At 43.6% G+C, this 24656-nt stretch overlaps 1 protein-coding gene across 2 annotated transcripts in view; it reads left to right on the top strand.

The window, feature by feature from the left end:
* The first annotated feature begins 20794 nt into the window (after nt 1-20794).
* Nucleotides 20795-24656, top strand: part of ATXN7L1 (ataxin 7 like 1) — a 120227-nt gene continuing 116365 nt past the window's right edge. For both annotated transcript variants that reach the window (XM_069883354.1, XM_069883363.1), the window contains exons 1-2: nt 20795-21050; nt 21358-21426. In XM_069883354.1, coding sequence (XP_069739455.1) covers nt 20960-21050; nt 21358-21426 — 160 coding nt within the window. In that variant the 5' untranslated portion in view covers nt 20795-20959. The remainder of the gene's footprint in view (nt 21051-21357; nt 21427-24656) is intronic.

Genomic DNA, 24656 nt, shown 5'->3' with positions numbered 1-24656 from the left:
GGCAACATTCCATCTGAGTAATGACTCGACAGAGTCTCCCACCACATTAATACACAAAAGGCAGCAGGAAGGCAGTGCAGTGCTCCAGATGTAGATACTTCTTGCCCGTGGACCGGAGCATCAACATCATGTAACAGCCACAAGAGTTTCTTAATGAAACAGAAACCCACAGAGTAAGCATACTGTCCAACAAGTGTTTTGACAGAGAACTATGAAGCTGTAAAGGTAAGTGGGTGAGTGCATAGAGAGCAAAAAAACTCTGCAGCCCAGATTAACCTTAGACACGGGAAACCTGGCTGTTACAAGCTACATGGGTGATAACAAGGAAACAAGGTCAGAATATGTCCCTTTGCCACGTATGGCTCCCCTGACCACTGCTGGAGCTGAGGGAATATTGCCATCTAGTGCTACACAGAAATCTAGCTGTCCAAACAGAAAAGAGTCATTTAATTCATATAGGCAATAGTTCCAGAGCATACTACGAAACAGGGACATTATGTGCCAGGGACATAATTTTGGTCAATGTCTTTGCCAAGCTTGTTATTGAAAATGGTACATTTTCTCCTTTAAAAAAATAAGTGTGTTGTGGGAACTGACTCATAATGCTTAGGAGAAGAGATCCTGTTCACAGTCATTCCGAGGTTGTGAAAAAAAGTACTCACATAGCACTTCAACAAGTAACTGTCAGACTGATGGGAAGCTGTTGAGGATGGGATTTATCTTACCTACCTTGAAGTAACTAAAACATAAGCCTGCATATGTTAATGTTATGTAGTCGCCCTAGGCTTCCTTTGGAAACAAAGCAGCATAACTAGGGCAAACTGGTGAAACCAACTTTATCTGTCACCTTTAGAATGGGAGGCATTGCATTTCTGAAAGGTCTGTTTCTCCACACAGCCAAAGAAGGGGATTTGGGATGGCTAGCCCTGATGTCCAGATCCCTCCAACCCCTAGTGCTTGTCCCTCTGTACCATTTTTTTAACCAGGTAGGCAATAATTTTGATGACCTGTTTGTGGAGAAACAAATACCACTTTCAGGCTCCTAAACCCCATGATCTAAGTTGTATAGTTCTCATTCAGGCGAGGGGAGATATACTCACACAAGAGATCCCACTGACTGCAGTGGAAACAAGGGCTGGACATGACATATTGCATCTGCTGATAGGCAGGCATGCTGGATCATAACAAGTTCTATATTCACCTCTGTGTGCAACAGCATCATGAACTTCTTCCTGTTGTCATGCCAGAAAGAGCCCTTGGGGGTGACAGTGCAGCTCAGTTCCCCTCAGCCAAAGCCCTACTGAGCCAGAGATGAGGGGTTTTTTAATCAGTACATATGTTTGAGATACTTTTAATGAGGCCATCAAGTCACTTCTCTATGCTACCAAATATGTGCCAGATCATAACAATTTTCAGTCATTGCCCATCTGGAGCAGATTCAAACCAGTGGTTAATTTTCAAAAGCAATTTGAAAATCAAAATCAATTAAGCGACCAAATCTTCCAGCTGCAAACAATGTCCAGATTTTCAAAGCAGCAATGTAATGTTTATATATGTTGACTTAAAATTACTTAAACATCCCACCAGTACCTCTGAGTTAATTGCCATGTTATTGCTTGTGGTTGTGACTTTCCCACTATTTCCACCCACTAACCATGTAAAGAGAAGGATTAAATCACAGAGGGAATCTGAGTCAATAACATAAAAGTATATTATTTCTCAGTCTAAGAAGGTTTAGAATGTTTGAGATATCCACCAGTCCGTTTTCTTTCAAACAGCATGAACCCAAATGAAGCTAAATTAATTTGCTGATATTTAAAAAATTCATTATTTCACACCATCAAATATAAATTCTTACAGGGGATTTTCCTTTTCTACACTGATTTTAAATATGCTGCATAAAAATATGTATCACAACTTCCCCCAAGTGAGGAATCATTTAGATACCAAAATATCTCACAATGATGTTAAGAAGTTACTGATGTCAGATTCCGCAGGAGTTTTTTGAGGCATTTTCTTTGCTTTAGAAGGATGTTTACTTAGCGAAGTCCTTACATGTGGTATTAGCAAAGAAGAAAAATGTGTGCACTGTCCTGAGTGTCCACAAGTAATGTTGAATTAAAGTTCCACCTAAAAAGGAACCTGAAAAGCAAGGACAGTAGATTTATAAACACATTTTAAAGCACCTATAAATGTGACTTTCTAAAGTCTTCAGCCTCACCATCCCAGTTCCTCCTAATTAAGACTAGCTAAAAAATCTTAGCTAGCAGCTTCCACAAATAAATACCAAGAAGCTGGCCGCAAATTCCAGAATTCTCCCATACCTCCTAGTCCATAGGGACTGACCCTTCAGATGCAACATAAAGCCAGCTGATTTCCTCAGGTTTTGCCCAAGATGAAGGTTAGCTCAGACAGTCCTAGGCTGGCAGGAACTGTTTACTAACATTAGCTCGATACCTTAATTGCCGTACCTAAGAGGCCACGTACTCGCCTAGAGCTGGATCCAGCACAGAGAGAAAGCTCTCACAGACTTCACTGGGATCTGGATCAGCCTTTCAGGTTTGAAGGAGCTGGGGAAATGGCAGGAAGGATGGCCATTCCCTCTGCTGGTACAAACTGTCATGGTTCTACAGACATTTAGTGTTTGATAGGAATGGTTGGACTCGATGATCCGGTGGGTCTCTTCCAACCTGGTTATTCTATGATTCTATGATTCTATGATTTACACTAGCCGAGTCTTTACCCCAGGACATGCACAGCTTTATGAAGCACAAAATAAATTCACAAGCTGTTTCTTTGTGCTAAGTGGCAGGGGTGAGGTGACATACCACATCTCTTTAAGACACAAGAGGTGGATACCCCAAAATGTCCACACACTCAGCAGTCCCATTGGATGGACAGTCTTAATGCAAAGAAAGGTAGTGCCCGTACATGTTTAACAACAGCACCTATGTGTCTTTTGTTTCAGTTGACACTAATGGCAGACACTAAGTTTTAGCCATTTTTCTTTACTAGTATTTGAAAACTTTTGAGATTGTTTCCTTGCATAAACCATTTTGCTGGATATAGCCATTTTTCTTGACAAAACCAGCCTAAGCTGTACAGTCTGCTCTCCATTGGTTCATATCAGTCCAGGATGTGACTGCACAACTGCTGGTGTTGCTATACAGGGAACTGGGTCTATGAACTGATTCTGGATAAGAATTGAGCAAGTGGATGATACGACCACAAATGAATGGCCAGGAAATAGAGGATCTGGGCAAGAAAGTGCCTATGGAACCACAGCCTAAAACACTCCCCCGATTTGTGCCCAGAGGGTGTGGGGTAATGCTGGTTAACACCATAGATGGGTTTCACAGACCCTGAAACCTCTAATGTTGCTGCTGTTTTGTGAATACAGAAATATAGCCTTACTTCTCTTTAAAAAAAAAAACAAAAAGACAAACAAAATGGAAAAAGAATCAAACCAAAACAAAAACTCCCTAAACATTATGCTATTAACTTTTTTCTATTGAAATTAATTAAATGCTCTGTGAAGAATCAGAGGGGCAACCACCATGTCTCAGCTAAATGGTTGGTTTGTAGCAAATTGCTTTCTGTTCTTAAGCAAAAGAATTTAATCAAGTGTCAGAAACAAACTGCATCTTGACAGATTAGCAGGGTTGCTGCTGTTAAAATAAATTTGTTGCCAGATTTGTTTACAAAACTTCTCTTTCAGGGATGAGTGAACTTCCTGGAATCTGCCAATCTTTTGAATAAATATTGTAGAGGATTCTCAAAATGTGAACCAATTAAACTTTTCCTCTGAGTGCAAACCAGGCATTTTGGTCACTGCAAACAATTGCTTGCAAGCAAAGGGAAGTCTTTTTTGAAGTGGCAGAGAGGCAAGGAAATCTGAGCACTTCCTTTCCTTTTCCAAATAAAATCTGGGACATAAAAACTATGACTAATACAGGAATTGTAATTTATACATTAGATTTGATACAACCCTTTTGAACTTTCTTTACGGTTCTGAACTGAGCTCAATAAGTATGACTTCAGTCATAATAATAAGTATGACTTTCTAGGACTAAGCGACCATGAGATTATAAAATTTTCTGTTCTAGGTGAAGTGAAGAGGGTGGTTAGCAAGACGGTAACATTAAATTTCCAGAGGGCAGACTTTGATCTCTTCAGCAGGCTGGTTGGTGAAGTCTCATGGGAGACAGTACTCAAGGGCAAGGGAGCCCAGGAGGGCTGGGAGCTCTTCAAAGGGGTGGTCCTAGCAGCTCAGGAGAAAGCCATCCCCGTGGTCCGGAAAAAAAGCCGGCAGGGGAGAAAGCCAGCTTGGTTGAATAGAGAGATCTTGAGGGATATCAAGAAGAAAAGAAATGTTTATGGCCTCTGGAAGAAGGGACAGGCCTCTTGGGTGGACTACAGGAGGGAAGTGAGATTGTGTAGGGAAAAAATCAGAAGGGCTAAGGCTCAGCTAGAAATTGGATTGGCCAAGTCAGTGAAAGATAACAAAAAATCTTTCTACAAATATATAAATAATAAAAGGTGGACTAGGGAGACCATACAGTCCCTATTGGACACAGAAGGGACAACAGTAACAGGGGATGAGGAAAAGGCTGAGGTACTTAATGCCTTCTTTGCCTCAGTCTTTAGTCGTAAGGAGGGTCGTTCCGCCTGTGTACAAACCCAGGAGCTAGAGGAGCAAAATGAGGCTCCCATGATCCAAGAGGAGGTGGTCAGAGCCTTGCTAGCCCGACTGGACAGTCACAAGTCTATGGGGCCGGACGGGATTCACCCTAGGGTACTGAAGGAGCTGGTGGATGTGCTGGCCAAACCCCTTTCCATCATCTTCCAACAGTCCTGGAAGACTGGGGAAGTCCCACTGGACTGGAGGCTGGCTGATGTTGTGCCCATCTACAAAAAGGGCCGCAGGGAGGACCCAGGAAACTACAGGCCTGTCAGTCTGACCTCAGTGCCAGGGAAAGTCATGGAACAGGTGATCTTGAGTGCTATCATGAAGCACATGCAAGAGAACCGGGTGATCAGGCCCAGTCAACATGGGTTCACAAAAGGCAGGTCTTGCCAGACTAACCTGATCGCCTTCTATGACAAAGTGACCCGGCTACTGGATGAGGGAAAGGCTGTGGATGTGGTCTTCCTGGACTTCAGCAAAGCCTTTGACACAGTTTCTCACAGCGTTCTGCTTGAGAAACTGTCAGCCTCTGGGCTGGACAGGCGCACACTCTCCTGGGTGGAAAACTGGTTGGATGGCCGGGCCCAGAGAGTGGTGGTAAATGGTGTGAAATCCAGCTGGAGGCCAGTGACAAGTGGGGTTCCCCAGGGCTCAGTGCTGGGTCCAGCCCTGTTCAATGTCTTCATCAATGACCTGGATGAAGGCATCGAATGCACCCTTAGCAAGTTTGCGGATGACACTAAGCTGGGTGGAAGTGTCGATCTGCTGGAGGGTCGGGAGGCTCTGCAAAGGGATCTGAACAGGCTGGACCGCTGGGCAGAGTCCAATGGCATGAGGTTTAACAAGGCCAAATGCCGGGTCCTGCACTTGGGGCACAACAACCCTATGCAGTGCTACAGACTGGGAGAAGTCTGTCTAGAAAGCTGCCTGGAGGAGAGGGACCTGGGGGTGTTGGTTGACAGCCGACTGAATATGAGCCAGCAGTGTGCCCAGGTGGCCAAGAAGGCCAATGGCATCTTGGCTTGTATCAGAAACGGCGTGACCAGCAGGTCCAGGGAGGTTATCCTCCCTCTGTACTCGGCACTGGTGAGACCGCTCCTCGAATACTGTGTTCAGTTCTGGGCCCCTCACCACAAGAAGGATATTGAGGCTCTGGAGAGAGTACAGAGAAGAGCAACAAAGCTGGTGAAAGGGCTGGAGAACAGGCCTTATGAGGAGCGGCTGAGAGAGCTGGGGTTGTTTAGCCTGGAGAAGAGGAGGCTGAGGGGTGACCTCATTGCTCTCTACAACTACCTGAAAGGACGTTGTAGAGAGGAGGGTGCTGGCCTCTTCTCCCAAGTGACAGGGGACAGGACAAGAGGGAATGGCCTCAAGCTCCGACAGGGGAGGTTTAGGCTAGACGTTAGGAAAAAATTCTTTACAGAAAGGGTCATTGGGCACTGGAACAGGCTGCCCAGGGAGGTGGTTGAGTCACCTTCCCTGGAGGTGTTTAAGGCACGGGTGGACGAGGTGCTGAGGGATATGGTTTAGTGTTTGGTAGGAACGGTTGGACTCGGTGATCCGGTGGGTCTCTTCCAACCTGGTTATTCTGTGATTCTGTGATTCTGTGATTCAGCTTTCAAACTCCTCAGAAGTTTGTTTATTTTTCTATGAGTCCTTTTGGTTTGGCTGCTTCTGTACAACATGTGGCAAATACACTCATTGCTGGATGTGGGGCTTTTTGATACTGACTCCTGTATATGACTTGTTTTGCTCTAACAGAGGCCTTTGAGTGTTAGTTTGGATGGGTGGTATCAACATCTCAAAGAGATAAGCTTACTGTCATCATCCATTCATTTTGCTGGGATATCTGAAAGGACGAGATAATGAAATGCTCATCCTAGCCAGGAAGAAAACGAGGATAAGTATTTGCATTCCACCTCTTCCCCCACTGCAAGTTGAGGGGTGGGGGAGAGGGGACTGGGCAGTTGTGTTATTTTTTTAAGTGACCATGAAGAAAATATCCTTCATTTATGAAACAGCAAGTAGCAAACTTTCTGCTTTTTCATGAACAAAGGCAAGAAGCAGTCATTAAAGACCCCATCTATTAGAATGCTTTTATTGTGGTTCCATTGGAGAGGAAACCTGAAGACGATAACTGTTTTGTAATAAAGACATAAACAACCCCCTCATTTAGACAAGATTTTTAAACTTTTTTTTTGTCAAATACTACTAACTTAAGAAATAATTCCTTGACAAAATCCTTCCACTGCTACCATTTGGAAGAAGATACTGTTTCTGACAAAGCCAGTGACAGACGGCAATTGATCGTCTGCCAATGGCAACAACAACTTGAGGGATTCCAACATCACTGTCCAGGTAACTGAAGCACATGGGCTGTCGGTAGGTCCTACAGGGAAGTTACAAGAGACTTCGTGGACTTCACAGAAGACACAGGATTTTAAAAGCATGCAGCATTCAGGCAAACAGCCTGTCTTTGATTCTTTAGGCATCAAATCATGAGGATTGACTCTTCACAGTTACTTTTCCCTAAAATATTTCCAGCTTTTGAAATTATCATGACTGGTCTTAAAGGCTTAATCAGTCAAAGCTACCATAGGCTGCTGCTGTCTTAATTAAATTAAACTCCACTGGGCCCACCCTTCCAAAGCCTTGCTGGGTGCATTTAGGCAGTGTTTCCCATGGTCATATGTATGAAGCTGCATGTTGCCAGGATGGATAAGCATCTCCTTTTTAAACACAGCCTCAAGGTTTTGCTTAAAGAGGCTAACACTGTCACTAACAACTAGGAAATCCTGGCAGATAGTCCACATGAATATCTCTTTCTCTGTTTCCACAATGTCAAGCACACTATCAGCACTGAATAAATAATAATTATAGAAACCTGGAGTCAGCCAGAAAATAGTTGTGACTGAGACATTCATATTTTAACACCTGAAACTGCAATATTATCTTGTTATGATTCTAGAAAAAAGTGTTTTCCTTTTTCCCCCTTATTTTCTTTTCCTGAATAAGAAGATATGCTAATGCTGTTGCTGAAGTTACCAAGAAAAGTTTGCTCAGTTCTGTGTTACAAAATTGCACATCTGAAGCATCCTGCCTGTTTAATACATAAAATCCCTTCAAGGAGCAAAACAAAGAACAGTCCTGATTTTAAAACCAAGAACTCGTTTCTAACTGAAAAAATATATATACATTAGAAATGGAATACAAGTATTATATGGGAGGAAGAGGGAGAGCAACTGAACAACAGCTTGACCGGACAATCTCACTTTTGATAATGTCTGGATAACGTCAACTTTTTTTTTCTAAGTATCATTGAAACTCCGTATTAAGACAATGAGCAAAATTTATGGGGAATTCAGTCTCCAATCCTATTGAAATAAAAAGAGGCAACTCATTTTGGTAAAAAAAGTTGAATTTGGTAACTCATTTAATTCAGACTCTTCATAAACCTTCAGGGTGGCTCTTCACGAAAGAATTAATTTTGTCTCCTTCTCTGTTGATGTGTAGTACACTAAGGGTATTTCAAGACGGTATTTTTATGGCTATGTGTAAAAAGAAACAGATTCTAAAAGCAGTTTAAGATCTGCTTTCATAATTGCTGTCAGGGATACATGCACAAACATTTTTTTTATGTATTGGTCATCTTTAAAAGAAATACAAAAAGATCAGAGGAATGCTTCACTACAATCAAACTGCAATTAAGTTAGTCAAAAGCATTTGTCAAAAGATATAATGGCAAGGATTATAAAGGAGAATAAACTGAAAACACAGAATGCCAAAAATCACCATCTGCTGAGATATGGAGTATCATGCTCAAAGCTGTTAAGGTGTTACTAGAGCTGTTGCATGTTACAACATTAAACAGTTAATTGCAGTTCATGCGTTTTAAGTAAAAGGACTGGGACTGCTTTTTACCATAGCAACCACAAAAAAGAAATCTCTTAAAGCATGCATGCAATGTGTGCCAACATAAAAGCAAAGAAAATAAATGTATTTGTAATTCAACATTTAAACTATAATTATTTGGAGAAATTCCTCTTTCCAAATTTACATTCAGTGTCCTGGAGAGAATAATACATTCTTTTCAAAATTACCAAAAGTCTTTCCCCAGGGACAAGAAGATGTATTAAATTCTGTCTCTTACCTCACTATGAACTGTTAAGAAGACTCCTGCTGCTTAGATAAGCAGAGTAGGGAAGAGTATAGACAGAAAAGGAAGAAAAGCTTGTATCATCTAATTGATGTGTGGCCACTTGTTCTGCAGGCAGGCTATGGGTATAAATGAATCAGTCAAGATCATGTGTACTATTACTTACCTTTTGCCATTCCAGCCGTTTCTGTTGTGTGCTGAGGTCATCCTATTTGTGCCCTCTAAGGATGAGAAGCAAGTTGCAGTGACAACATTTTTGGTTGTTTAATCCCAGATCAGGTCAAGTCTGAGAGAAGGGCAGGAGAAAAGTAAAGTAAAATGACAGTGACATCATCATCATTCCTTAAATACTAACAGACAACATTTTTATACCAACAGAACTTCTTACCCACGTTCCCTTTTGAAATAAAATGCTGATGAGTTCAACCATCCTTCCAGACGTGGTTCAGTTTTGATGGAACAGCTATTTTTACGTATGATTCTTCTGAAGCCTTTGCAAAGGCTGGATAGCTGTAGGGGCACAGGATAGAGAGGCGGCCCAGCAAAGTACCTGGAGCAGTGATCTACAAGGTGAGATAGGCAAAGTGAAGTGCAAGAAGGAGAAAGAGGGAGATCCTGCTGGTTGCTGGATCCAGACTATACACTGAGGGTATGAGGCAACAGAAAGGATTGCATTTCACAAGCCCAGTTGGAATAAGGAAATGTTCTTAAAACATCTATTTCAATTCCTGAAAACAATTATGTTTGTGGTATCTGACAATTCTCACAATTACCTGCTGTTGTTTTAAAAGTGTGTATGGAAAATTTTGGAAAATCTAGGACAAAAAATCCCATGGCTGACACAACACACCCTTAGCCTCTTTCACCACAAATGTAGTATAAGAACTGAACAGAACAGTTGGCTACATTAAGATTCAGATTGACAAAAACAGACTGAGGGGAGTTTGTCAGTTGATGTAAAAATTTCCATAGGAAAAAATATTAAAACCTGAATAAATAGAAGATTTCACCCACATACAAGTGCCTTCAGGACCTACAGATGCCCTTTGAGGGGCACCTCTACAAATCCCCAAGACATGTTCACAGCCCTGTGCACCCATAAGTTCTCCAAACAAGTAAACATAGGTTTTGCTCCATTGGTTAAGAGCAACTTTTGAAACATTTAGAAGTGATCAATTCTACTGCAACATGAACACATAATTCAATAAAAGGCCACTGCATACGCTACTAATAGTTTTTCCTGAATTGCATGAATTGTGCTAATTATGATGTTCTGTGAGGGCACAGAAAAAAATTCTTCACTGGTTTTATAAATGGAAGAGTAGACACCTCTCCCCATAGAGAACTAACATTCAGAATATGCTCTAGACAGATAATCTGTGAGATTTTTCAGCCTACTATACATAAAGCCTTCCGATTTTGGTAGCCTTCCTATATCCCAGTCAACAGTTGTAGCAGAACTTCGAAGCCACTAGTAGCTGCAATGCCAAGAGAAAAAAAAATATGTTCCTAACACACAAGAAAAACCAGGAATTGTATTATCAGATTATTATAGAGTTCTTGAATGTAAATATGAATGCAAGTAAAAATGAAAGAGCTCAAATTTAGTGTACGCAGAATAAGACTATAAGACTGATTCCACATAAGGAGGAAGAGGAGCTTGTGCTTAGTAACTAGTTTGAATTTGAATATTTTTAATTTATCTGTCGTTGTTGTTGTTATTTAGGAGAATTAAACACATACAGAGAATCCATAGATGCCTGCTGTCTCTTAAAGGAAAAGCATTTTCTCATCTGTGGATTAAAACATTCAGAAAACAACAGTCAGTTGTGGCCATAATCTTGCACCAAACAAATGGGTATCTGAAGCTGAACTACAAAAATACTTAAATTATATTTTTATAATAATTTGTAGTCACATTTTTCCTAAAACAGTATTGTTCACTTTCCATCAGTCTTGTAACTTTTGCACATACCAGATTTCACATGCTGAGTATCTACAAAACAAGAGTTAATTAACACACAGAGCTTCATCACTGGAGGTTACTAGCCAGTTAAAATGTTTAATAGCCATAGATGTACAAAAGTTTTCTTAATCTGAACCTGGAAATTTGAAATATTAGCTCACACGCATTTCAGATGCACACACTCCTCATAGGCAACACTGGATATTTTTATTAATGTCTCAAATTTTACTTTGTCTTCTGGACTAGCTATGCTTTTGCATTTAACCCCAGAGTATAATTAGTACCATGTACTAATTTGTCTGCTTGAAGGAAACAGTGCCTTAGCAACACTCATCAAGCCATAGTATTCCAATAAACCGACCACCCGAAGGATGACCTGGATGAGGGAAAGGTTGTGGATGTGGTCTTCTTGGACTTCAGTAAAGCCTTTGATACAGTTTCTCACAGCATTCTGCTTAGGAAACTGTCAGCCTCTGGCTTGGACAGGCGCACACTCTCCTGGATGGAAAACTGGTTGGCTGGCCGGGCCCAGAGAGTGGTGGGAAATGGTGTGAAATCCAGCTGGAGGCCAGTGACAAGTGGGGTTCCCCAGGGCTCAGTGCTGGGTCCAGCCCTGTTCAATGTCTTTATCAATGACCTGGATGAAGGCATTGAGTGCACCCATAGCAAGTTTGCGGATGACACTAAGCTGGGTGGAAGTGTCGATCTGCTGGAGGGTAGGGAGGCTCTGCAAAGGGATCTGGACAGGCTGGACCGCTGGGCAGAGTCCAACGGCATGAGGTTTAACAAGGCCAAATGCCGGGTCCTGCTCTTGGGGCACAACAACCCTGTGCAGTGCTACAGACTAGGAGAAGTCTGTCTAGAAAGCTGCCTGGAGGAGAGGGACCTGGGGGTGTTGGTTGACAGCGACTGAACAGGAGCCAGCAGTGTGCCCAGGTGGCCAAGAAGGCCAATGGCATCTTGGCTTGCATCAGAAACGGCGTGACCAGCAGGTCCAGGGAGGTTATTCTCCCTCTGTACTCGGCACTGGTGAGACCGCTCCTCAAATACTGTGTTCAGTTCTGGGCCCCTCACCACAAGAAGGATGTTGAGGCTCTGGAGCGAGTCCAGGGAGGAGCAACGAAGCTGGTGAAGGGGCTGGAGAACAAGTCTTACTAGGAGCAGCTGAGAGAGCTGGGGTTGTTTAGCCTGGAGAAGAGGAGGCTGAGGGGAGACCTCATTGCTCTCTACAACTACCTGAAAGGAGGTTGCGGAGAGGAGGGTGCTGGCCTCTTCTCCCAAGTGACAGGGGACAGGACAAGGGGGAATGGCCTCAAGCTCCGCCAGGGGAGGTTCAGACTGGACATTAGGAAAAAAATTTTCACAAAAATGGTCATCAGGAACAGGCTGCCCAGGGAGGTGGTTGAGTCACCTTCCCTGGAGGTGTTTAAAAGATGGGTAGACAAGGTGCTCAAGGACATGTTTTAATGGCAGATAGATATGGTTGGACTCAATGATCCAAGAGGTCTTTTCCAACCTGGAGATTCTAGAATTCTATGATTTAATTAAAAAATTCATTATATCTGTAAGATCATTATCAACATCCAGCCACATCTGGTCTCTGCAGCCATATCACCTTTGTAAAATGTCTGGCAGAGCATGATGACAGAAGTGCAGGGTGACCTGTGAGATGTTTTGAGGGATGATGAGATCAAAAAGTCTGTGAAACAACCTCTTACTGCATGTAAGCCAATGCTTAAATCATAGAATCATAGAATCCCGAGGTTGCAAAGGACCCACTGGAACATCGAGTCCAACCATTCCCATCAGCCACTAAACCATACTCCTCAGCACCTCATCCACCCGTCTTTTAAACACCTCCAGGGAAAGTGACTCAACTACCTCCCTGGGCAGCCCATTGCAGTGCCCAATGACCCTTTCTGTGAAATATTTTTTGATAAATATATTTACTTCAGTTGCCTTTGGTTGCCAGGCATATCACTCACTATACTCAAATTCCTCCTAAATACTTTGGGATCTATTTGGATTAAGTAAATAACAAGATACTGTCTTTGACTCTTCCAGGCTGGGACAGGAATCTTAATCAGGACAAATCTCTTCACAAAGTTAGCACGTTGATGCATGGAGCTACAACAGACTTCCCTGTACAATAGAAGAGACACAACTGATTTCTTGCTTGCACTCTGCTTCCAGCCTTAGCCAGAAATACAAGACAAACAGGCTTGTTTTCTTCTGCGATTTCAACATGTCCTCTTCCTGTACAAGCTGGAAATAGGACATACCGCAACAACTGTCGAAACACCTCAGAACTTCAAGCAAGATGTGACTGGAGGCAGCTCCTGGAAGTAGTGAGGGCATAGGGAGCCCTGCCAGCAGGCTGGGCCCTCTCTGCTATCAACTGATGCAGGGTCAAACGTGACCTCCACTGAAGGCATCACAGGCTGTTCCTCACTCAAACCCCTTGTCTGCACAGCCCCAAACTTTCAGAGATGGGCCGAAGTAAACTCAAATGTCTTTCAAACACCAAGGGACAGCGTGTCCAAGCTGAAATCTTTAATGCAGGCTTTGGCTGCCTCTCCTCAGCCCACTCATGCATGGCTGCTGAAAGGAGGGGAGAAGGTACAGGGGGCTTCTCCCAAGCAGGTGAGGAGGCAGTTTTCGAGAGAAGAAGGCAACTCCCAACAGCTTTCTGAGGAGACAGCTCACTGGTAGGAGGTGGAGAGATGACTCAGGGTGGGAGAGATCTACGGGAGAGACCTGTCCTCCACTAAGGGAAGACGGGCTCCTAGTTAAGTGCAAAGCAGGGGATAAATAGCGAAGCAGGGCATATTAAAAGGCATGGGCTCAAGCAGGAGTGCAGTGAATGAGAGGCTGGAAATAAAAAACAAGCCCTGGGACAGTGCTTCAGCAGAGTGACCTGGTGGGAGATGAAAATCCACCCTGCAGCATCAGGGTCAAAGTGACAGAAAACAGGGAACAGAATTCAGAAAAGAGAAGTGTTTTGGAGAAAAGGGAATACAAACCTGAGAAATGCAACATCTACGCTGAGAAGGAATATTAAATTGATTATGATGCAGTGAGGGAGATGCAGTAAGTTGCTGTTGTGTGCTGCCAGCACACAAAAATGTGGCTGGTGAATGGAAAGTTATAATATACATTATTCAGCAGGGCAAACTTAATTTTTAATGAAAGCATGTTTCTATGCCTATCTCATGAGAAATGTGTGAAGATCTTTGGGGACCCATGTGTTGTGGTTTTCATTATTCACACGGGCATTGTGAGAGCAAAAAGCTTAGGAATGCAGCATGCCATTTGAATGTGGACTTAATACCAAGGCGAGGTAACTTTCTCGATCCCCAAGTGTTTTTATATGTCAAAATCTAAAAAAATTTGCCATGACTTTCAAAAATGCAGGGGACTCCTAAACATATTTTCCTTTCTGTCCCTACTGGATGGTTAAGAGCCCTTCTCTAGACTCTGCTTATGTCCTTCAAAAATATTATTATTGTTATTTACCAAGAAACTGTTTAAAATAAAACAGAACAAATAAATATTTCATAAAATAGAAGTGATTCATTGCACCAGTGTTAGATTGGCTTAATAATTTTAAGCAGTGCGAAATATGCACTAATAATGTTTTATTAATACAACAATTCCACTGTGATCTTTCCTGAGTACCTGTCAATACAGGGAAAGTGAATTTTAGCTTCTGAAGCACTCTGAGCTGCCATTCATGTCTTGCATCTTCCCAAATAGTCACACTGTTAAGATTCTGCCCCTCTGTCTTCTGCAGTGAAGGCCCTCCCCAACCTGGTCTAAATCTCAGGTTTCTTGACATAAGTTCTCCTGATGAAGTGTTAGGCCAGGGAACTTGCACAGTGTATTTTAAGAAATGAGTTTTTGATCGATGTTTCATACTGGCTGCACCACAGCACGGAGACTGGATATTCAGGTGTTACATTAGGCTGGGACACAAGGAATGTTCTGGACAGAAAGAAAATGCTGGAGAGGAAGATGGGTATGAACAGAACTCCTGGAGGCTCCTGGCTGAAACCTCAAACTGTTGCAGAAAAAATGAAACTGTTTTGCTTCTTACAAGCAATTGGTGAGTCCTCCCATCCACTCTGTACAAAGCAGTCCTATGATACACTGACAGTTACCATTACTAGCTTTGGTATCAGAAACACTCCAGCTATGGTAATACAGTAGATAAGATCTATTATCCTCTTGAAAAGCAGGATAAATTAGCTGCAGCACAGTGCTTTGTTAAGGCATTTAGACTACAACCAATACTTGAGCAAAAATTATTTTAGAACAAGCTTTTAGATACTTGAACCAAAGGACATGCAATTTGTCTTTTCACAGTGCTGGCATGACTGTCTTGGATTTGAAATGTGTAGTAACTGTAGATCTCCACTTCTAGTTCATGGCCTTTTTTTTGGTTGCATTTTTTTCTTTAAACTTCCCAGATTTCACTGCAATAAGTTATCTTATTGTGCATTTTCTGTTCATGGATCTGTGCAGGGCACATCTCTTTAGATGTCCTTTTTTATCTGATTAGTGCTGCTATAGTGTTTTCATCATTGTTTTGAGTGAAGCAATTTGCAACACTTGTTTGAGAAATATGTTTTTGCTGGGATAGAAGAGTATCTCACTTACAATTTCTGTTTCAGTTCTCCATTTTTCTGACTGCTTTTTTAAGTGCTGGCTTCTTTGGCTAAGATGGAACCAAAGGCTTAATTTAGATTTCTTTTTCTCGTGTTATTTCAGAGGACATGAAAATAGATTTCTCTGCTATAAGTGTCTATTTAATACACTTTTCTAACTCAAGTTTTCTATGATGGCACTCACATGGTGTTTGAGACACTTTCTGAAATTATGAAGAGATCAGAAATAGCACAGCCACTGAACTTCTGGCCAGATTGGCTCTAGGGACAGTGGCTTTTACATTTGGCTTATTAAGTGCTGAGTTGTTTAATGGCCATCCCGTATGCATCTTTTTGCAGAAATCTAGATATATGACTTTTTAAGTATCTGTTTTGTTTAATGAATTTAGCTCCTCTAATTATTATGTGGCAGACTAGGATTCTACACTGTATTAAAAAATGTTTCAGAATCAGTTTCACCAGAGAAACGCAGAACTATCTATCTGGTGGGTTTTGCACCTCCTCAGTATGAACTCCTCCCTTATCTTTCCCCCTGATCTGTAGCTTTAGTTATTAAATAGAAACTTACTTTTATCCACTGAAGAAAACCAAAACACAGATACATAATCTACAGGTTAAAAATAGCAAGTGTATAAAAATCAATTGCAACGAGTCAACATAATTTAGTTCTACACTTCTCAAAATCCTGGAGGAGGACTGAAGTTTCTATACTTCTGTGACTGATAAACGGTTAGTTTGCTGGTGCTCTTCTTATGCAAACTCCATCACTGACTGTCTTTAAGAATGTTCTGTGATTCATTTGCGATTCACTCATTCTTGTGGAATCACCTTCTCTGGAGATATTCAAAATCTGCCTGGGGACAATGCCATGAAACCTGCTCTAGGTGAACCTGCTATAGCAGGAGTGTTGGACTAGATGATCTCCAGAGGTCCCTTCCAACCCTAGCCATTCTGTGATTCTGCAATTTACTGTTCCATTCCTACCAAAGTAGATACTTGGGTTCATAAAACTATCTGCCATGTAATAATTTCTGCTATATAAGATAAATAAAACTATTGTGGTAAATCTATCACAAAATAGGATCCTGAGAAGTACTAATGAATCTCTTGCCAATCTGCTTAAACCATAATGACTTTGTCACAAGAATATCATGTTTATAATCTTGTTACGATATTGAAGGCTTATACAGCTGTGTAGTTAGTTTAAAGCCATCTGGCGCACGTATTGCCAGGTATACATGATTTAAAGCAGAGGGCCACAAACTGTTGTTTTTGTGACTACACATGCACCTTCAGCAAACTCATGGTATTTTCTGTGTATGACAGAGCAGCTGAAATGAAATTTTGATGTTATTTATTTGCACATGGTGACTACATATGATGTTCCTGATGGCCACAGGTGAGAACTGCTATTTTAGTTTGTTCTCTCTTAACATTTAGATCCTGAAAATTATATATATGTTAGATTAATCCCCACATAAGTCAAAGACTGATACACAGCTCTGGATCTCTTCTAAGTGTAGAAACTTTCCCATTGCTTTTATAATGCCCAAGTCTTTAACTGTAATTCTAGTAAGTAGATATAGGAACATATTATATCTTCCAGTTACTTAGCAGAAAGCTTGTATTTGGAGATCATCTTATTAAAAGGCCAGTGATATATGGATTAAAAAGATTAGAGTTAAGGTTTCATCCATATTTTGCTGCTTATTAATTAAAGGCCTTAATTTACTTATAGTTTATTTCTTCAATTCCATGTTAGGATTGGATCACCATAGTATTTAGAAGCTGCAACCAATACCAAGGCTGCATTATATTGAATTCTGAAAAAACACATAGTAAAATTAAGCCTCTACTTGCCAGTTGAAATAAAAGATCCACAGGGACTGGGGAGAGAAAGAAGTACCTTTCTTGACTGACTTAATTATTTTTCTGTGACAGAATGACTTGTTCAAGGTCATAGAAGAATTAAACTGGTGATCAGGTAGACAAGAAAAAGAGAGTGTTTAATCTGCACTTTCATGTGCTTTTTTTTTTTTTACTCATTTCCTATGGAAATAAGTCTTCTGTGATCATGTTTGTGCCTTTCCCTCCCTTTTTTTCCTCTCCACCCATAACTTTTGGATTCATTGATTAATAAAAATAAATATGAAAGAGTAGTAAAATAGAACAGAATTGTCTTTCTACACATTTCATGAAAGTAGATGCCAGGAAAAGGGAAGAAGAAACCACCTGAATGTCCTCGCTATGGTAAAGCTGCAGCCTTAGTTCACATTCACAAGAGAAAAATACATACATTCCCAAGCACTGGGGAAACACCTATAATGTCAGAACACCTCTCTTCCAATTTTGCCATCGGGCTCTAGAGCATAACACACACTTGACCATGCTACATACACTAGCTTGATTTGGCTCCAATCTGGAGTGAAGCAACTAGTGTTCTTGGGAAGAAGCCCTGGCACAGAATGGTGGCAACTCTTCCGCAGCCTCAGGACTTAAACCCTACAAGCCAAAGGAGACAAACCAGTCTACAGTTTCCTCAGGGATGGGGTTCAAACCTTGGTGCAGATCACAGCGGTAGCACAGACACAATCAGAGAACTTGCACTTGTCAAACAAAAGATGCTGGTTATTGGAAAGGCAGGCATTTATCTGTTCCAATAACCGTGGAACCATTTAATAATCTTGTTCTTGACTACATGTGGTAGGGAGGAGGAAGAATTCCTTTGGGAGAGCTTTGGAAACCTTCTTCTCAAACTTAAGTCACTGGATTGTTTCTTTTTAAAAGGAAGGAATTGATACATCTTGCATCTTTGATTTTATGCTAATTTTCCTTCATATGGTCTGTTTCTGTTAGAGCCTAGACTGTAATTCTGCTGTGTGTTGTGGTAAACAGCACGGAGATTACTGCCATGTGTTAAAGTTGGAAAGGTTCTTCACTTTTTTGCTTGGTTTGTGGCAGCTTATATTAAAGAGTTTCCCCTTTTTTCCTCAGTTGTGTGGTCAGGAATTGCTTTATTGATTGTGCATCCTGTGGCAGTGTTTAATGCTACTTAGATACTTGGCCATACATACTTCCCTGAAATCTTATGTTGGCTTTCATAGATGGGGATTTCCTGGGTGCTCACATGCCTTTCTTTCGTATCTTCTCTCCAGATGCACCTCTTGGGCAATCACAGAATTGTTAGGGCATAAGCTGTGCAGCGTAACTTCTTGAATCACGAGATTATTCGGCTGCTGTCAAGAGTCTTGCTCAACTACCTTGCAGTGAATTTGAGCACAAGTGCCTCTAACATGGTTGGCTATTAACTTCACGTCATTTATCATTCCTCCCAAGGAATCCCATCTTGCTATTCCCAGCTAAACAGTTTTATGTGTAGCAAGCAGGGTTTTCAACCTCAACATAAGCAGTTTACATCAATTCTCTGCTTTTCCTTACTTCGTGATGATTATATCTCCTTATAATTAAAAGTATCAATCATATCCATTTCCAGTAAAATTCTGCTAGACTAAGTCAAGCCCTTCTCAGACATTAGACTGTTAATTCCTCTGATCACTCCAGTAACTCTTTCCACACTTTTTAGAAGGAAGATTAATTGAACTGGTGGCTAGAACTATACTTAACATTCTAGAACAGGTCTTGCCAGGGCTTTCTATTGTACCACAACTACTCTTTCTGCTTCTGGACATTCTGTGTACAACGTACTCAGAGGAGTTGGACTTGATGATCTGGTGGGTCTTTTCCAACCTGGTGATTCTATGGTTCTAAGGTCCCACATCTTACGGCTTCTTCATGTTGGTTACCAATAAGCCTACTACGATTGACTGGTTCTCTTTTGAGGTGTACTGTAGTGAGTTTTCTGCTTGTGTTCCTGTAGTTTCTTGTAGCTCATGCTACACAGTTGAAAGCACTGCAGCCGGGCCATACAGAACCAAGGCTTTTAGGTTTGCCTCTGGGTATTAATGATGTGACTCGTATACTCCAGCTACATTTTGGAAGAGGCCAAGTGTGAGTGTTTTCTGTATTTAATACTGCATCTGCAGACAGAGTACAGAAGGCAACGGGTGCTTGCCCTTTGCCCCAAATGTTTACCTAAGAGCCAAATCTTAATGAAACTGTAAGAAATTTACATAAACCCATTGTAAGCACCCTGTACCTTTCAGCAGGCAGCAGTGCTGACTTCAGTTAACTCCTGCCCCTTCTGCCACTGCTCCAGTCCTTGAGTGGGCCCTATATGCTATTCTTTTTTCTTGAGCATAGATTAATTCCACGCTGTGCTTCATCACTGTCCCACAGCAGTACGAACCACCAAAAAGTGAACGGTCACAAGGTCTTCAGCGTGTGCCGGGGAGGAGAGGCAGGACGGGGAAGGGATGACCGAGAGCCCACACCACCACTCTGAGCACCACCCAAGGAACCACCAGCTTCCATCGTCAGCGCTGGGGCTGCACAGTGGCGTGGAAAACGCTGTGTGAGGAGTCACCAAGGTGGCTCCCACGAAACCAAGTCCTCCACCGCTAGCATGTACGTTTGGCTTAATAAAGTGGGATCTGGAGCAATAGGCTTATGCTGGAACTCCTTACCCGAATTAGGAATATCAAGTACAAAAACGTTTGCTGTAGCGTTATTTCCTATTCTTACCTCACCTGAGAAATAAACCAAAACTGACACAGTCCTAGAGTTAAGTGAAAGGCATGTAGATCCCACGGATGAGGAAGAGCAAGGCGAAAGCACCAGTATTATAGAGGAGAGCAGGATCTGTGAGTTCCAAGCCGCCGGACCGTAGCCTGGAACGCCAAAACAAGAACAAACCCATGTGCAAACAGAGGAAACCTGCCCTCAAACACACACCAGGCAGCACCCGGGCAACAAAATGGCTGTGGTTGTGGCTGCAGGTGACCCGCGGGAGCGCAGCCGGGGGCAGGGGGAGCCCCGGCACCGCCCGGCGGGGACGTTCCCCGGGCAAGGGGCGCGCAGCGCCGGCGGCTGCCGCCCAGCGGGACGGGCAGCGCCAGGGGCGGAGGGGCTGCGCGGAGGGGCAGCGCGGGATTGCGGAGAGCAGCGGGGCTGCCCGGGGCGCGGAGGAGCTGCGCGGAGGGGCAGCGGGGCGCGGAGGGGCTGCGCGGAGGGGCAGCGGAAGGGCAGCGCTGTGCTGGATGGCGGAGGGCAGCGGGGCTGCGCGGAGCGCGGAGGGGCAGCGCTGGATGGCGGAGGGCAGCGGGTCGCGGGCAGGGAGGGCGCGGGGCTGCGCGGGGGCGGCGGCCCGGGGTCCGTGTCGGCGGGCGCAGGCGCGGGGGGCGCGGGCATGCGCGCCGTGCGGCGGGGAGCCCGATCTGATAGGGAGCAGGGGCTGACACTACCCCCGTGTGGGCGGCGGAACGTCCCGAGGATGACGTGCGGCGTTCTCGAATCCCGTGTCTCGCTCGCTCGCTCGCCGCCGCCGAAGGAAACGGGAAAAGCAACAAGGAGGCCGGCGCGGCGCCATGGCGGCCCTGGAGCGGCCCGTGCCCAGTCCCGAGGCGTTCCTGGGCCAGCCCTGGGCCGCCTGGGTGCGGGAGGCCGCCGCCCCGCACAGTAAGGGCCGGGGCCCGGCGCGCCGCTCCCCCCGCGCCCCGCGGGTTCCCCCGGCGCCGCCCGGGAGGTGCCGCCCCCCCGGCAGCCGCCGAGCCCCCGGGGCCGCGCGGGGGAGGCCGCGGCGGGGAGGTGGAGGGGGGGGGCGCCCGGGGGGGGTGGGGCGGGGCGGGGGGGGGCCCGCGCCCCGGCGGAGGCTCCGAGCGCCGCGCGGGTGCGAACGGGAGCGCCGCTCACACCCCCCCGCCGAACAATAAACGCGCACCTCCCCGGGCCCTCGGCGCTCCCTCACTCTGCTTCTCTCCTGCAGGTGTAGATCTGGAAGAGGCTGGAAAGGAGGGTGGAAAAAGCAGGGAGGTTATGAGGCTTAATAAAGAAGGTAAGTGGCTGGTGCTGGAGCGCCTCGCTACCTGCCCGCGTCCCCGTGGCTGGGGGTGACTGCGGTTTGGCCTTGGCCGGGTGGGCTGGTGGGAAGGGGGTTTGGGGCTGGGCACGTGCAGGTGGCTGTCACCGCCTCAACTTCTCCCCAAGTGCGACTATAACAGGTGTACGCGTGCGACTGACGCGTAGAACAGGTGCGACACGTGAAAGATGGGCAGTTTTAAGTCAAAAGACCACTACGCGTCTGGGGCCATATTGAGGTCTCTCTCAAGGATCCTGTCCCTTCTTGGTGTGATGCTCCGCTCGCTTCTTCATGAAGATAAGCACGTAGACCCGCGCATCGACTTTAAACGTTACCTGTGACCTTAGTGAAAAACGTTTTCACTCACAGAGAGAAATGGTCCGTTGCGATCTTTGAGTTCGTTCACTTTAGCTCAAGCCGCCTTTTATTCTTCCATTCTCACCGCTGAGCATGACTTAGAGTCAACTGAGCGGCCAACGTCTAATATTATCTTACGTTAGGCGAAGCAACGCGTGTTATGCAAAACCAAACCTAGTACGTCACAGGGGCCGTAAGGTTTTCCGGTACCATAAGTATGAACAGGCAAATTCCAGGCTAATGGTGTTTGCTAATACGCCTGACACGGTTCTGTCAGTTGCGAGAGGAGAAACTTCAGTGGTGAGTCTAGGCAAATCACATGGACGCGTTTTGTTTGTGACGTGCTGGGGTAACACCTAATGCAGCTAGAGAAGTGGTTTGGGACATATTTTCACCTAGCTTTCTGTTTGTTTCTGCTCTGTTAAGAAAGCAGTACGCATATACAACCATTCTGTCGTGAAAAATATATCTTGTGAAGTCAGACCATAACGAATGATCTCATCATAGTGAAACTTCAGTGTGATTTACTGATGCTGAGAGGAATCCCGCTATTACCTGTAATGCCATAATATGCATTCTGAAATGATGCTAAGTTTCTTGTTGTCATTACACATGCATTTAATTTTGAGCATCTTGGCAGCTTAAAGGAATCTTATGTTTTCTAAACAAGCTCTTGAAAAAAGAATTAATTAATCAGCAACGCAGATTCGTGCGATAAACCATATAACTGCGTAGAGTACACATTAAATAGAATTATTTAAAATACTGTAAAACCTCACTTTTGGAAGACCTTTATAGAGAGGCCAAGCTTGCTTGTGTTCCTGTCTGGATTCTTACATGTGTGAACCTCTCTATTTTGCCAGCCCCAAAATAAGTTAGAGGCAGAACTGGGATTTTTATGTAGTGTAATTATAGGTAAAAGGTTAAGAAAGGTTAAGGCCTGAACAGTTTTTACAGCTACTAGTAATGTTGAGCATAAGTTTGATTCAAAAGTAATTGAACAAAAATCTTGCTACTGGAGCTTGGCCTTTGTTAGGAGCTTAACTTGTTGAGATTAAATGTTTTGCACCTAGAGGTCCTTGAACACAAATTCTTACTGTAAATTTACTTGAGACATAAAGATCGAGGCACATCCCTACTCCCTTAATCATACCTAATATACTAATTGTTTCCTAGAATGATTCAGTTTAAATTATTGTCTCTAGTCTCTTGGGTTTTTTTCTTTTTTTTTTTTTTTTGGGGTGGGGGGGGCGGTTAGAGACTCTGTCAAAGAAGCTCTATTTAAACTCACTATCCAGAAAAATTATCTCCAAACAGAGTGTCAGTGTCGTGTCATTGCTGACATTGTGACAGGGAGAGGTGTGAAGCACTTACTTGCTCTTATAGTAGTTACATTGTAATACTGTTTAAAAACCCCAAACTGACTGTTAAATTGAGAAAATAAAAAGCTTTAGGAATTTTTATTGGTTCCAAGTAGTAACTTGCTTTAGATCACTTAGAAAGAACTTTCATGAAGTTTGAATAAATTAGTACGTGTTGAAATGTTCTGCTGTGTTCGCTTGGGCAGCCTGTTAATAATACAGGTGTTTTCACCACGCCCATCTGATAATGGGTGTCTGAACACCCACTGGAAGTCTTCCTTGAGCCTCGCTCTCCTTACTGATGAAGGTGGGGAAAAAATCAAGGAGTTAAAATGATGTGCAGAAAACATTGTTAGTGTACTCGTAGAAATACTTGTGCACTTATTTTGATCTTGCACACGTCTGCCGTGTGACATGTTGGCTTTTTGTATTTACTTTGTTCAGGAACAAGGGCTGTGGTCATGGTACATCTTAATACCAAATCCAACTCATTTTTCTTGGCAATCTTATCTATCTGAGTAGACTTTCTTATGGCATTTGTGGTGATTGTAAGCGGTGTCTTAGTAAAATCAGACTTAACGTGTGTAAGGTAGCAGGGGAATGACGGACCTAGGACCACCTAGGGAAGCGGTGGAGTAAAAACATACAGACATGGCACTTTGGAATGTGGTTTAGTGGGCATAGTGGTCTTAATCTAGCAGTAGGACTTGATGATCTTAGAGGTCTTTTCCAACCTTAATAGTTCTATGATTCTGTGACTTCAAGTATCAAAAATTGTTGTCCTGTTTGATAAAGACAGTTGTAAAATCTGATCTCACCTCACTCACTTCTTGTAGTATTTGTCTGTGTTTTGCCAACTTTAGTCAGTACAACCAGAATTACATGGCTGGTACCTTGTAAGCTTTTTAGATTAGCGAAACTGTATGTGGAGAACCTGGGGCGGGGGGAAGGGGTGGGAAGATAGTGGTCTCCTCCAGACCACGACAAGGTGGTTGAGTTTGGTTTTGTAGACAAAGAATATGTTGAATGTCAAAAAATGCTTCGAGCTGGCTCCATCCGTGCATTACTACCTCCCTTCTGGTTGTGTACTATGTGTGTTCAGAGTGATGGGCTGTTCTTCCTCCTCCAGGCAGGGACCTGGGAGGCAGCATTCCCCAGTGACAGTGGGAGAAGCCAAATCTCCACCTGCCAAAATGGTTGATGCTTCTTGGCACATCCCTGGACAAAGGGGTCGCAGTCTAGCTGTGCTGTTCATTTCTGTAGCGTGGAAGATGTACCGAAGCTGCATGCCCCCTGTGCCCCTTCCTTAGGGCAGAAGTAAAGATGCGGAAATATCGCTCAGTGCTTTCCTTTATTCCACAGTGTGTATGGAGGCAGCACAGAGGGAGAGAAATTTCCTGAATGTTTGTTCAGATTTGTAGAATGAGTTGCTTTTTGCAGGCTAATACTTACTTTATGGTTTCCTTTAGCACATGCAGTATATCCGTA

The sequence above is a fragment of the Phaenicophaeus curvirostris genome, chromosome 1, assembly GCF_032191515.1.
Source record: "Phaenicophaeus curvirostris isolate KB17595 chromosome 1, BPBGC_Pcur_1.0, whole genome shotgun sequence".
In the NCBI taxonomy this organism is placed as follows: domain Eukaryota; kingdom Metazoa; phylum Chordata; class Aves; order Cuculiformes; family Cuculidae; genus Phaenicophaeus; species Phaenicophaeus curvirostris.
The sequence above is the reverse complement of the archived record's forward strand: the minus strand, read 5'-3'. Positions and strand labels throughout refer to the sequence as shown.